This window comes from Phodopus roborovskii, unplaced genomic scaffold (assembly GCF_943737965.1).
Source record: "Phodopus roborovskii unplaced genomic scaffold, PHOROB, whole genome shotgun sequence".
NCBI classification, from domain to species: Eukaryota; Metazoa; Chordata; class Mammalia; order Rodentia; family Cricetidae; genus Phodopus; species Phodopus roborovskii.
Window position 1 is genome coordinate 16,739,627 of NW_026126469.1, and position 14,354 is coordinate 16,753,980.

Consider the following 14,354-nt stretch of genomic DNA (forward strand, 5'->3'; position numbering starts at 1 on the left):
ACCCCCAACTCCACAAAATGCTGGTGAGGAGACAGGAAAAGGGGGGGGGGGTGTATCTCAGTGGTAGAGCACTCGCCTTATGTGAACAAGGCATTGGGCTCCATTTCCATAAACTGAAATTCTTTTAAAAGCCTAGATGCCCAAACCTGAGACAAAAGGCGGTGTGTGTGTGTGTGTGTGTGTGTGTGTGTGTGTGTGTGTGTGTGTCTTGCTTGATTCCACTCCTCCTCCCCTCCCCCCCACTCCCATCAGCCACACACAGTGGATGGGAAGCCCCCTCCAGTTCTCTTTGACAATAGCGTCTTTGATCAACTGTCAAGGTCTCTTTCCAACAAACTACCTGCTGAACCCCACACCTTGATCCAGAAACAGATTCATTGGGCTTTTTGTCTTCACTACAATTATGGAACAAGCTACCTGTACTTACAAAATTCGTAAGAGTAAGGGTCTCTCTCTTTTTTATTAGTCTCTCTCTCTCTCTCTCTCTCTCTCTCTCTCTGTGTGTGTGTGTGTGTGTGTGTGTGTGTGTGTGTGTGTGTGTTCAAGCATTCAAATACCTCTACACTTGTGTGGAGATCAGAGGTCAACTTTTTATGTGGATTGGGGGGATTGAACTTGGTCGTCCCATTTGCATGGCTTAGGCTTTTGCCACCTCCCCAGTCCTCCGGTTTAAAAGAAAATCCCAGTTGCATCAAAACAGAAAGTCTGTGGGGTCTGGGGTAGCAGATGGCACCGTTGTTTCTAGCTGCATCAGATCTCATCAGAGTGGCACCCACCGTGTGTTACTTGGGAGTGGGCTAAGCCAGGGTTTAGTCTGCACCAAACAGATGCTTCGGTCTCCACTACCAGCAGGAAGCAGAGGCCCACAGGGCCATGTGTGTGGCCTGAGTAGGGCAGGGTCCAGAAAGGCGAGGGATATTAACTAAGGGCCAAGGGCCTGCATGGGACAAAGTGAGAGGTACCAGATGATGAGAACCTGACTAGGCAGGGGACTTGGGTGTGGCAGTTTTTCTGAGTTTTTATCTTCAGGAAACTGATTCTTCTATGAAACTTCTCCCAAGTGCCACACTCCCTACTCTCACTGCATGTCTGCGTCCCTCTTTCAAAAGACTTACAGTAGGACTGCTGGTGACTCAGCTCTCGCACACAGCCCAGAATCCCTAAATGGCAAAGATTTTTTCCCCCTTCCCAAACCTATGTTGGTTATTTGCAACAGCGCCCTCTGGGGGTTCGGGTGAAATGCACAGCTAGCTAAAGAGCCTGGCCCCAAGCCCTGTGTCTGGGCAGTGAGGTGCAAGAGGGAGACGGAATCCTGGCACAAGTCTTGTCTACAGTGACCTGGTTTCCACAGTTTCTGCTTCATGTGTTCAGAATTACAGCCAAGCCTTTTCTCCAGTTCCCAGGTTGGAAGACAGAACGAGTTGAGATGGAGCAAGGCAGAGCTCCGGAGCTCCGTCTTACTTTGACCTACTCAAAGGCTTTCTCCTGGGAGTCACCATTTCCTGCTTGTCTAGGTTGTTAGTGGTGCCCTCGAGGGAAGGGAATGTGGGAAATGAAGGCATGGAATCTCAAACCCAACAAACCAGTTCTTCACTAGCAGGGTTGGGAATGGTCTGTTGAAAGCTGCCATTTTCGTCATCTGTGTACCCCCCTTGCCCCCTACCCCACCCACATGGGAGGATGGAGAGAGAAAGGATGTGCTATTGAGTTGGCCACGTTGCTCACTACCACTAACATTATTATTTCAGGAAGAACACAAGACTCACTTCAGTACTGCTGAGGGGATAATGAGGGGCAGATTGTGTCTTAGGGGAGTAATATTGGTCAGAGAGATGTCCCAGAAAATGTTGACTCTTTTACACTTGCAAACTTACCCAGTGTCAGATGGGTTGCTGCAGCGATCCCAGAGTGCTGTAACGGGGACATAGCGAAGCCCAGAGGTACGGTACAGCTGAGGCAGGACTTCTCTGGTTACACACTCACACATTCGCAAAATTCAGCTGGAAAAATCCCGAAGCCAGCCACTAGGCGTGTCTAAGATAATGCCTAAGAGGTCAACAATTGAGTTTTCTATAAAGCTCTAGACATACTTCTCAGTCCCAAGTTAGAATCTATGGTTCTCCTAGATTGGAGTATCTCTTCCAGCATAACATAATCCTCAAAGTGTAACCTGTGACACATATGCTATAATGATTATAGGTTTTTATAATAATTATAGTTTTGTGGGTTTTGTTTTTATTTCTTGAGACAGGTTTCCCCGTGTAGCCCTGACTATCCTGGAACTCACTCTGTAGATATGTCCATCTCTCCAGAGTGCTGGGATTAAAGGTGTGCACCACCACGCTGGAGTTACATACAATACAGAGATTTATTGTTATGGGTTATGGCACCATCTACTAAGAGACATTCTGAGTCGCTGAAAAAAAAAAAACTGTCTTGAGTCTGTGAAATGGGCGCAGCAAACCAAGGCGTTCTCTTTTCAGGATTTTCACGGTCTTCAGTGCCAAACGGGGCGCGGGGGCGGGGGGAAGGTGGCGCACAAAAAAAGGTACACAGCCTTTAGAGGTCCTCAAGAAGATCCAGGGACAGAGCTGGCAGGTTTCTTTAAAGCGTCTCCCCCTCCCCCCATCGCTCTGGCACTTCCCTCGGGCGTTTCCCTCCCTAGTCAGTCCCTTTCTGTGCAGTCCTTTATGTAATTTATCTAAATATAGCTCCATCACTAACAGAGCCTGGTATCTTCTCAGCCTGTTTCTCATCCTGGAAACAGGTGTCTCGTGGGTAGTGGGGTATGAGGAGAGTCCCCGCCCACCGCATGCCCTACTGTTGAAGCCTTGGGAATTTGCGATATGTTAAAAAACCTCAGGAAACAATATTTATTTATTTATTATTTATTTATTTATTTATTTGTCTTTCGAGACAGGGTTTCTCTGTATTATTTTGGAACCTGCCGTGGAACTAGCTCTGTTGACCAGGCTGGCCTCGAACTCAGAGATCCGCCTGCCTCTGTCTCCCGAGTGCTGAGCCTAAAGGCCTGTGGCACCAACGCCCGGCTAGGAGACAAATTTTAAATGTCATTTAAAAGTCAACCAACTAACCATTTAGCTCCGGTGAGTTTTAAGAACAGCAAACACACGAAAGACCGGAAGGAGTTTTGTCCTTTGCAGGGTTTCTTTACTTCCTGGTGGGGTGGGGACTGAAACCTCTCACCTTCTGTCTCCCTGCTCAAGAGTCCAGAAAGAGATCAGATGGCAGCAGGGATCTGCTGTATCGGGCTTCGATTGGGGTGGACGGGCCAGAACAAGTTTATCTCCGGGGTGCCTAGAGACTAGGGGCATCCTCGGCTGGATCACGGCGAGACCGGGGAAGCAGGACTACGGAGGCTGCGCCCGAGCTCTCCCCGCCTCCGCGCTGTCTGCCGTCCGGCCCCGCCCGGCGCAGCCCTAAGGTACGCACCGGAGTGTGTAAGGCACAACCGGGTGTCAGAGGCTGCAGTTTTAGGGGTCGGGAGTGCCCTGGGAAACAGGGGCAGGACGCCAGCTCTAACCCAGAAGCGCGAGCACCTGCACAGCACCGGGTCCAGAGGAGCGCACCAGCCCAGCCCTCGCCGCGGAGTCCCCCGCCGGGTAGCTTTGGGGTAAGGGGAGGGGTCTGCACGCCAGCGCCGTCTGCTCGGTTTGGGCTGACCCGGCGCGGCTCCTTGGAATGAGGGTGGGGAAGGGACATCGTGTCCTCTAGACAGCCCTGCGGCCGAAGAGGAACCAGAGATGGACCGACTGGTCTCCCTGTGTCGGCCCCCAGTGGTCTGCCCCCGCCACCCTCTTGCCTGCTTCCCGCTTCTTCCGTGTGCGCCTCCAGGAACAAGGTCCTTTATTATCGCAACGGGAGGCCCGGGGTTGATCACGCGGCCTCGTGGCCCCTAGGTGAAACCCTTGGCACGCATCGTTCAATGCCCGCGCAATTTCACAGAGGGGACTGAGAGCCCAGCAATGGAAGGAACTGGCCCAAGGTCACTTCGTGGTTCAAGGCCGAGCCTGGGTAGAAGCCATTCATCTATCCTGGCCTTGGCTGTAGGCCCTGCGCGGTCGCGACCCATCTCCCGACCTCACCCTCGTCCACCCCCTCCTCCCGTGGCCTCCACTAGGCTCTGTTCTCGAGAGTTTTGGCAGAGCCTCCTCCGTGCCTGCTGCGCTCGGAAAGGATGCTGCACAGCGGTGAGGCGCTGGTCCTGCCGCTTGAGCGCGAGCGGGGCCTGGCTTACTGGAGACTGAATGGGCCTCGGTGCTGGGCGAGGAGGAGGTTCAGGCAAGGTGGCGGGATTGCGGGGTTCGCCTGGGGATGGCAGAGCTGCAGGAGGCCTGGCAGGCCCAGGCCTGAAGCCACCCCAGCTCAGCGTCGGGAGGACAGAGAAGCTTTGTCTAGGTGGGCCGCTCAGCCAATGGGAGCGCAGCTTTGGCCGAGCCCCCGCCTTGGTCCCCGCCCTCTTGCCGTCTGGCGGGGGCCACAGCTCTGGGATTGGCCGTGAGGTCCACAGCGATATCGGGCGTGGTGGGGAGGAGGAGGCCCCTGGGCAACTCCACCGTACCCCTTGCTTGCTGGAGGACACTGAGATTGCGTGGGTTCGTGCATCTGGGTGAGGCCCCGACGTCTTTTTCCCTATGCCGGCGCCTGCCCCTTCCAGGAGGAGGCGGCTTAACACCAGTCGCATGTTTTTCCAGCCTGTGAGCCAAAGTTAGCCCATAGTCAGCAGGTGCAGGGTCACTGTTTTGCCCAGAGGTTCCCACTTGGAAGAGCTGCAGAGGCTTCCTCTTGCCAGGACCCTTTGTGACGCAGCAGATGCCTTTCTTTCGACATCAGATTCGTCTTGAAGCACTGGGCATATGCACCCTAGCAGGCTAGGAAGCTGAACGGAGACATTCATGTATCGTTCATGATTTCTAAACAACACATCTATAGAGGAAGCCTAGAAGTCAGTGATTCGCCGTCCTGATCGCGGGGTGTTTACCGTGCCGATGGGAGCGATGGTTAGCCAGGGCTTGTGAGTAGTTATGAACTGAAATATATCCAATATAACCCCACTGGGTGACTGCAATTACAGAAGTCCAGAGGGAGACTGGGGAGAGGGAGAGGCTTGTTTGTTTTGTTTTCCCTGAGAGGAGGGTTGAAGCTAAGGCTTCATGCATGATGGGTGTTTACCACCAAACTATATCTTCAACCTGACTTTTGTTAGTTTGAGATGATGTTCCATTAAGTTCCCTGGGCTGACCTTGGATTTCATATAGCCCAGGAAGGCCTTGACGACCCCCCCCCTCCTCCCAACTTCCTGAATAGCTGGGATTACAGTCACTATTGGGAGACTGATTTTTTGCTATAGGCAATTAGGAAAGGTAACTTGGAGGAGGTGTTTTTGTACCAGTTAGGTGTGAAGTAGGTCCGATTTGTATAGGGTAAGGGAGGCACAGAAATTAAGAGTGATGGTCTAGCAAATGATTTAGTAAGAGCTGGTAAGAATATAGATGCTGTGGATGCCTACACAGGTGGACTTCAAAACTAGCTCCTCTAAAGTCAGGCCTGGATGGAGGAGGGGCTCAGGGGCCCTATCCCTCACAGCTGAAATATTTACTGTAGATCCGGGGAGAGGGGAAGTCATTGGCTAAAATTGTGTATTTGATGATGATGGACAGTTCCAGTGCAGTGGTCAGTCAGATGGTCCTGGTTAAACTACATGGTTGGAAGAAAGAAGTGACAGAAAAGGACTAGTATATCTCCCAAGTGCTGGGATTAAAGGCATGGGCCACCACACCTGGCTTCAAACCCTCTTAATTCACTCAACTACAGGTCTTGGGTGTGCAGGTCACTGCTATAGGAATCCCCATACTCCAAGGGCTTGCAGTTGAATAAGACTCAAAGATGCAGATAAGATAGAAATGGTGTATAGAAAGTGTAGTGAGTTCCCCAGAAGGAAAGCAAAAAATGGAAGCAAGGGCGGGGACAGAGAAATTGCCAGGCTGGGGCGGGGTGTTGGAGGGAAGGACTGAGGTGAGAGGGTATCTTATGAAGAGTTTCCAGGCAGAGATGTGACCTTGACACTGCAGTGTGCCAGGAAATGTTCCAGTGACAGCAAGAAGGCCACTGTGACTGAGAAACAGTGAATAGAGATGAGGTTAAAAGGACATTGGGACCAATATCATGTCAGATTCTAGGCAGTCTATATAAATGTGGGCTTGGAATTAGATGCAAGAGTGAGATGATGTGATAAATATTTTGCAGAACTGAAAAACCTGCATGGAGACCTTGCTGGACTGCAAAGATCCTACTTGGGAAGCTGTTGCAATACTCGAGGCAAGGAGGGACGAAGGCTTAGATGACAGTGGACCCTAGCTAGCTTGTGAAGGTGATGTCAGTAAGAGCTGCCAACAGCTGTGCCGCAGAATGTGCAGGAAATCAGAACACAAGCACACTTGGGACAAGTTAAACTTAGCATACCCAATAAAACCTTCAAAGGTGCAGTTGTATACTTAAGGCTGGAATTTGGGGCCAAGGCTGAGCTGGAAGTAAACCTTAGCATGTTGACAGCATGTAGATGATACAGCTATGAAAGCTCACCGTGTGGTAAGAACAGACTGGGCGTAGGGCCCTGGGTTAGCATCAGTAGTTGGTCTTGTCCGTGACAGGCAAGCCCCATTCTCCTGGGCATAGAATGTTCTCTTAGTCTGACTATTGTAGTTATAGTGATTTTGACGTCTCTGGTAACGTTTTCCTTTGGGGAAGCACAGATGAGTGATGGAGCAAGGGAGGCATATGTCACATTGTCATTATAAGGTCAACAGTGATGTACTTAAAGAATTAATGATAGTTTTTCAGCAGAATCCACCTACCCTCAGCTACCCTCAGCAGGTCCTAGGTCTCCAACTCATGGAGGCTGGTTTTCATTCTTTCCTAGGGGTCATCTTCTATCCCTGGTGAAGCTACAGCTGTGGAGACTGAATCCTATGGGCTGGAGCAAGTGCAAGAAGAGGGGGTTGACAGAATAGACACACTGCAGTGACTACCATTTGGTAATTTGTCCCCTGGGCAGATTGAGATCCAGTGTGTCTCTGCAAAACCGGGCTGTGCAGCTAAATCCTTGGCTTTATTGACACCATTGAGATTTGTTTTAAGTTGTGTCTGCATTTATGCTAGAAGTATGGTGAGAGGGAGAGAGAAAGAGAGAAAGAGAGAAAGAGGGAGAGAGAGGAAGGGAGGGAGGGAGAGAGAGAGAGAGAGAGAGAGAGAGAGAGAGAGAGTGTGTGTGCCATCTGATTTCCTGTGTAATCCTATCAGTCTTCCCATCCAGATTTTCTCTCAAAGGACTAGGCATCTCTTTGAACAAAGGGTTTTACTCTTTTACTTTTTGTTTTTTCTAGACAGGATTTCTTTGTCTAGCCCTGGCTGTCCTGGGATTCTAGCTGTAGACCAGGCTGGCCTCAAACTCATAGGGATCTGCCTCCATCTATCTCCCAAGTGCTAGGATTAAAGGCATACCCCACCACCAGTTTAGAAAACATATTGCCTGCCCCTTTGGCAGACCAAACAAAATTACTAAATAATTAGAAGGAAAATGTCCAGAACATATTTTGTGTCTTTCTTGTTCCAGATCTTGTAACTCAAACTCCATGTAGTGTCCAGGCAAATAAAAATAGCGACATGTGTAGTGTTAAGATAGAACTGGCAAAATGGCTTCAAGCATAGCTCCTCTGCTTCATTATTGCTAACTTTTAATGGAGCTGGGAGTGTGTGTGTCTCAATGACAGAGCATGTGCATAGCATGTGCAGGGCCATGGGTTCAATATCTAGTACCCCAAATAAAATGAAAGAAAACACAACAAACCACTGGACTGAAGTGAATAATAAAAAGAAAATGTAGGAAAGTTAAAGCTCTAGGGTGGCCCAATTTAGCAGCGGGCTGCCAGTGTCGGACTTGGCTTCTGACAGATGTTTGCTGTCTTGGGTACTTCAATACAGGGTACCTGTAGAGGATGCAGCTCGCCCTCCTCTGTGGGACAGGGCCTCTATGCTGCAGTGTCAAAGGCCCATCTATACACCCTACCCAGAATATTGAGTCTTTTCCTGCTGAATGCCTACCTTCTGTATTCCTGTCCCTGCAGATGCCCTTTCTCTTCTGAGAATGACTTACCCTGATGGGGTTAGGGGAAGATCTAGCTACTGATCCACTGGAAAGCAGGCGGCTGTGGTGTCTTCTAGATACTCAATTTACAGTGTGACATGGCTAGCCCCAGTAGCCCGACAAGGATATGTGCATATGTTTCAGAGACTGTTCTTGCTTAGCTGCCCTATCCTAGTGGCCATGTCACAACTCACCACCCCTGGAGGCTGATTTACACTCTTCCTCCTCCTTTTTGTGTCTTTGAGACAGTGTTTCTCTGTAGCCTTGGCTGTCCTGGAACTCATTCTGTAGACCATGCTGGCCTCAAACTCAGAGAGAGCTGCCTGCCTCTGTTTCCTGACTGTTGGGATTAAAGGTGCTACCATACTTGACTCTTGATTTGGACTCCTTTGAAACGGGAGGAAAAATGGGTTCATTTTGGGTTTCCCACAGGTGCATTGACCTCCGAGGGGGTGCTCTTGAGAGGAGACCCAGGTTTTCCTAGCATCTTTATTTTGTGACAGCATCCTATGGATTTGGTCATTCCCAGTCAGACCCTTTTACTGTGGTGCTTGAGTTTCAAGGCCAACGGAACCCCTAGCCCTTAGGAGATCTTCCTTTTTCTGACATCACCTACTTCCTGTAACCATTTCTGTTCCCAAACCTAAGGCAGACTAGAGAGAGAACTTCTGTTCTTTTACAGAGAGTGAAATCCAGCCTGAGGCATTAAGATAGCAACAGCCAAGTGGGAAAAGTCCTTAGGTATAACAGGATACACCGTGTTCCATAGACCTAGTCCAGGCTGGCAGTGTAGCTCATCTACAAAAACACTTGCTTAGTAAGAGGCCCTGCCTTTAGATATAAATGTCTACCGTTCTGCGTATGAGAAATTATATTGTAAATATGCCTAATTCAAAGGCCTGAGTTGATATGTGCTCTAAGCTATTTTGACTATAACACTTCACATTTTGCTGACTCTAAGGGAAACTAAGTTGAAAGCAACCCTCTATTTGGAGACTATATTAAGGCATTTTCTTGTGCAGGCGTTGAGCCAAGGGCTGGGGAAGGTCTTTAATTATAGACTGCTTTTGAAGTCACGCAGGAGCTGGCTTCATTTGTGGTGGGAGGAGGTGGACATGTGTGTGTTCAGCCAGCTGCTCAGCACATGGCCTCCTGTAAAGATGAGACCAGGCCTGGGTCTTCCACAGGGGCCCAAGTTGGGATCTGCTCTGCTGCTGCCTGTGCTTACAGGGACCTGCTTCTGGGATTTCAGTATGGGTCACATGGTAACTTCCTACCCCCCCCCCCCCCAAGGTGCTCCTTGCTTAATCTCCATTCACACTCAACTGAGGCTTGCTTGGTGCCTCCTCTGATTGGCCTGGGCACTGATGATTACTGAAAGTGGCTAACAAGCTGGGAAAGTCCTCTGGTCTCAAGAGATTTTTGTCCATAGAGGGAGATTAAAGAAATAAGCAAGATAGCGTGGGCATTAAAAAGTGGGCCTACAGGTCATGCTGTGTGTTGCTGGAGAGCTCCTTAAAAAGGGGCAGTGGTGACTTCGTCAGGTTCTGTGGCTATAAACACCCGAGAGCCATACCTTTAAAGAAAAGAGGTTTGGCTGATGGTTTTCAGAAGTCTGATGCACAGGGCTTGTGCTCAGCTTCTGGCGAGGATCCCATGCTGTTCACAGCGGGGTGGAGGGGGTGGGGGCTGGTTTGAATGTGGCACAATGTAGCAGAAGGGTTGATCCATAACAACCTGCTCTTACAGTAAAGTCCAGCCCCAGGCCCCAGGAGAGTGACATCTCCCTGGGGACCAGCACTAATGTCCCTAATTACTAAACCACTTTTTTGTTGTAAAGACAGGGAGAGCTGCACATGAAGCCCGAATTCCTTGCTGGAATGTGCAGCTACTGAGTGTTGAGATGTAGCCCGCCTCCTGATCAACTTTTTCTTTGTTTCAGTTCGGGTCTCATTTTCTTATATACTCTCAAGAAGCTCCAGCTGGCCCTGCATTTTCTCTGTTGCTGAAGGTGGCCCTCCTTCGACTGTGTCCAGTTCCTAGTTACCCCATGTGTCACTGTCACACCAACAGTCAGATACCACAACTGTCTGATTGACTTGAGCTCAGTAGAAGAACATTTGCTAAAAGTGTGAAGGTCTAGATTCCATCACTAGGTGCCTCCCGCTACATTTCAACTTGAGTTTTCTAGGGGACAACCATATTCAAATCACCACAGGTAATGAATAGCAGCCACTCCGAAGACTGAAAGGGACAGAAGACCCCCCCTCCTAGCCTTAGCCATGCAGTAAGTGGGAGAGCAATGGCCAAGCACTCTGAGACTGGAGGGAGCCACCTCACCAGACATGCACCAGACACCAGCAAATTAGGCAGTGTTGAAAGGGAGGTAGAGGCCAGCACAGTAGGCATAGATAGGTGAAGAAGGAAGCATGGTTTACCTCTGGCTGTCAGGAGGATTTTTCTAGCCAAAGTTCTCAGAATGGGCGTGGCTTGTAGATAAAGAAGAGACCACCACCAAGTTCAAGAACAGTAATAACACTGTCAAAGGGGTTCTGTTTGCCTGTCCCAGGAATTCAACAGCTAAACACCTCTGCCTCACCCTCAGTGAACGCTGTCTAGGCAGGCTTGTTGACTACCCTAAGACTTGATCTAGATATGGTTTGAGCCTTAACTTGAATTGTGAAGTTTGAAGGGCAAAATTTAACTGGCTGTCCTTACTCACTATGGAAATTGATAAACTATTATTTTTTTTATTTTTTATTTTTTTTACTTTATGTATATGGGCATTTTTGCCTGAGTGCATGTCTCTGCACCACACAAATGTCTGGTGCCCGAAGAGGCCAGAAGAGGGTGTTGGATCATTTAGAACTGAGTTAGATATGGTTGTGAGCTAGCATGTGGGTGCTGGGAACCAAACCTGGGTCCTCTGGAAGAGCAGTCACTGCTCTTAACCACTGAGCCACCTCTCCAGATCTTAAGTGAACTATTTTTGGCCTTCAGAGGAAGGACCTTTGGGGGCTGATCCAGATTAGCTAATGTCTTCAGGGTGCAGCTCCCTGGTTGAATCTTGAGGCCTTTATAAGAAGTCTGTGTGCTAGATATGGTGGAACATGCCTTTAGTCCCAGCATTCATAGAGACAGACAGATCTTTTTGAGTTCGAGGCCAGCCGGTCTACACTGTGAGCTCCAGGCCAGCCAAGGCTACACAGTGAGACCCTGTCTTAAAAGGAAGAAGGAAGGAAGGAAGAATGGATGTGTAGTTCTGCTCCAGCCATGTCGATCTTCCCAGCCTCCCCTCCTAGCCCTTTGGCTAGAAGTTGTCACTGTTGCCCAGAATGGGAAGGTGCTACCACTCATGTTGAGCAACAGTTACTAATGGAAACATAAGGCAAGCAGGGGAGACCTCCGCTTCTCTTCATTTTCGGCAGATTAAAGGAGCCAAATACCCCCAGCTGCCCTCTGTGACGAGCATCATGTTAGTTGATTGGTCAACCACCTTAGTACTGGCCTGGTCTGAGTCTGGTTTGTATACATGACATTTAATCGTCATAGTGCTGGGTAGGCCTTAGGTGACACCGAGTGACATAGGACCTAGTTGCAGTCATTTGATTTTACCTTATTAGGGTAAGGATGAGGGGGGTTATGTGTGGTCTTTGGTTTGCTCTGTGTGCAGATTTTGTTATTGTTGATTTGTTTTAGGCAGTGTTATAGCCCAGGCTGGTGAGGAACTTGCTTTATAGTCTAGGCTGACTTCCCACTTACAGTTCTTCTGCCTCAGCCTCCTGAATGCTAGGATGATAGGCCTGTACTATCCTGCCTGGATTGTGTGTGTGTGTTTTAATGTGAAGAGTCTTGCTTCTCATTTTGTAGCTCCAGCCTCTATGCCCTTGAGTTTTGTTAGATATTCGAAACCTGGACAAGGGAACAGGGCTTGCTGAGATGGATCCACCCAGACTGGGTTGCTCAGTGGTTAGTGGTACTTCCAGAGAACTCCCTAACACGTGTGTCAGACCTGTGGCCTGCAGGTCACATATAGCTGAGGACAGCTACAAATGTGGGCCAACATAAAGTTGTAAACTTACTTAAAACACTACATTTTTTTAGACTGTTAAGACTCTCTGGGTGGTGGTGGTGCATGCCTTTAGTCGTCAAATTTGGAATCTCTATGAGTTCAAGGCCAGCCTGGTCTACAAACCAAGTTCCAGGATAGCCAGGGCTACACAGAGAAACCCTGCTTCAAAAAAACAACAAAACACAAAACTCAATTGCACAGTTCTTGATCATGAACTTAACAGATGATGTCATTTTGCTGTGTCACAAGGACATAACCTTCCCCTGGTTATGTTCCCAAGTCAGTTCCCCCCAGTAGTTACTGTACAGCCTTCGTGGAGGATCATTGGTCTAGTTGAGTGCTGTCTGTCACCCATAGGTGACCAGTCCTCATCCATGGCTGTTCTGTGAACCCTTGGCACACCCTGGTTCCCAATTTTCCATCTCTTGAGGCTTTAGCTTGAGCAGGGCCTTGTCAGTTAACTTCAACCTGAAGAAAGTGGCCGTCCCTGACTAAACTTCCAAGTGCAAGAGGCTGAGCATGCATTTTGTGTTTCAGAACCACCAGAAGGAAGCAGATCATCCTACAACCTACTGACATGATGCTGGCTGCCCGTGTCTCCAGACCCCTGTCACAGCTCCCGGGAAAAACTCTAAGTGTCTGTAATAGAGAGAATGGGACAAGGTAAGCAACTAAAGGAAGAAGTGGCCTTGGGGACCATGTTTGTCACAGGTGGATCCTGATGTCCTCAGTACCTGCTAGACCCCAGGGAAGGGGGCTTCCAGTGCTTGGAAGTCATGCCTTCCCAGGGCTCACAGGGCAAAGAGGACCAGCTTCCTGTGTCTGTGCTGAGGATGCAGCTCTGGTCCTGTCAACAGTACTCTTCATCGCCTTATGTGATCTTGACACTAGAAGACCACTCCTAGCTACTCTGAAGACTGCCCCTCCCAGTGCAGGGTCCCTCCAGGTTAAGGGTTTGTGTGTATGTCATTGCATTGTTGTGGTAAAATACAGATTAGTAATCTGGTAAGTAGCTTGCAGAAGTGAGGTGTGCCCTCCTTAGCACACCACCAGTGTCCGTGTGACTCATTTCTTTGGTCTTTCTATATTTACACCTTAAGGAAATGCCCTAGACATCCCTGAACTGCTTATATGGTTTAGGAGAATTAAATAAGCACAGACTAAACAAACAGATCTTTGGTATTTTGGAGACACCATCTTACCATATTGCTCAGGCTGGTTTCCAACTCCTTGCTTCAAGGGTCCTGTCGCTTTAGCCTGTGAATGCTAGGTCTAGGCCTGTGTCGCTGCACTCAGCAGATCTTGCCTGTTGCAGGGGGAATTCTGTGGGCTCTGCTGCTCCAAAAGAAGACAAACTTCTGGTCATATTCGAGGGAAGTGAAATGTTTGCCAAGTTAAATGCTATAGCAAGACACTTGGTCTTTTCTATGATAGTAAATTTCTTGAGAACAGACACGGAGGGCTGGAGAAATGGCTCAGAGGTTGCCTCTTCTGGCATGCAGGCATACATGCAGGCAGGACACTATACACAATAAATAATAAACATTAAAAAATAGATAGATAGATAGATAGATATATAGATAGATAGATAGATAGATAGAAAGAACAGACTTTTAGGATTTCTCAGCATTTGTATGGGATCCAGAGCAAGAGGCTCCGCTGCAAATAGAATTTAGCTCTCATTGTCACCGTGTGACAGAATGTGCCCGTGCAGAGCAGTGTTCACTGCATTGAAGGGGACAAGGATCCTGACTGTGGAAGGGTTTTAGAGAGAAGTATCTTTCTGCCTTTAAAAAAAAAAAAATCTATTCTTATTTACCTTTTAATTATTCAAGTCCTTGAATGTTGCAACATCAGAAATTCTGTATCCAATGGATTAAGCAGGAAGTTGCCTGGGAATCTGGCAGGAGCCACACCACTGTTCACACGGCATAAATTGCCCTTCTTAGATGGCTCTGCTTCTGTCCTTTGCTCTCACGACTGCATGGTTCCTGCTTTGTTGTACATAAGAGCAACCCTTGCCCAAGGAGAATTCACCTTTGTCTCTGATATAAGTGCTGTGTATTTAGGAAGAGCTGTGTTACCTCTGCAGATCATTCTGCTGCCAGGGAAAATTGC

At 48.7% G+C, this 14,354-nt stretch overlaps 1 protein-coding gene across 2 annotated transcripts in view; it reads left to right on the plus strand.

Annotated features, from left to right (window-relative positions):
* Positions 1 to 3,565: 3,565 nt before the first annotated feature.
* Bdh1 (3-hydroxybutyrate dehydrogenase 1) overlaps positions 3,566 to 14,354 on the plus strand; it is a 28,863-nt gene continuing 18,074 nt past the window's right edge. Inside the window, exons 1-2 of one of the 2 annotated variants that reach the window (XM_051191315.1) lie at positions 3,566 to 3,634; positions 12,774 to 12,899. In XM_051191315.1, the coding sequence (XP_051047272.1) occupies positions 12,814 to 12,899 (86 nt within the window). In that variant the 5' untranslated portion in view covers positions 3,566 to 3,634; positions 12,774 to 12,813. Of the gene's footprint in view, positions 3,635 to 6,990; positions 7,056 to 12,773; positions 12,900 to 14,354 lie in introns of those variants that run through there. The other variant, XM_051191316.1, reaches the window with a different exon arrangement.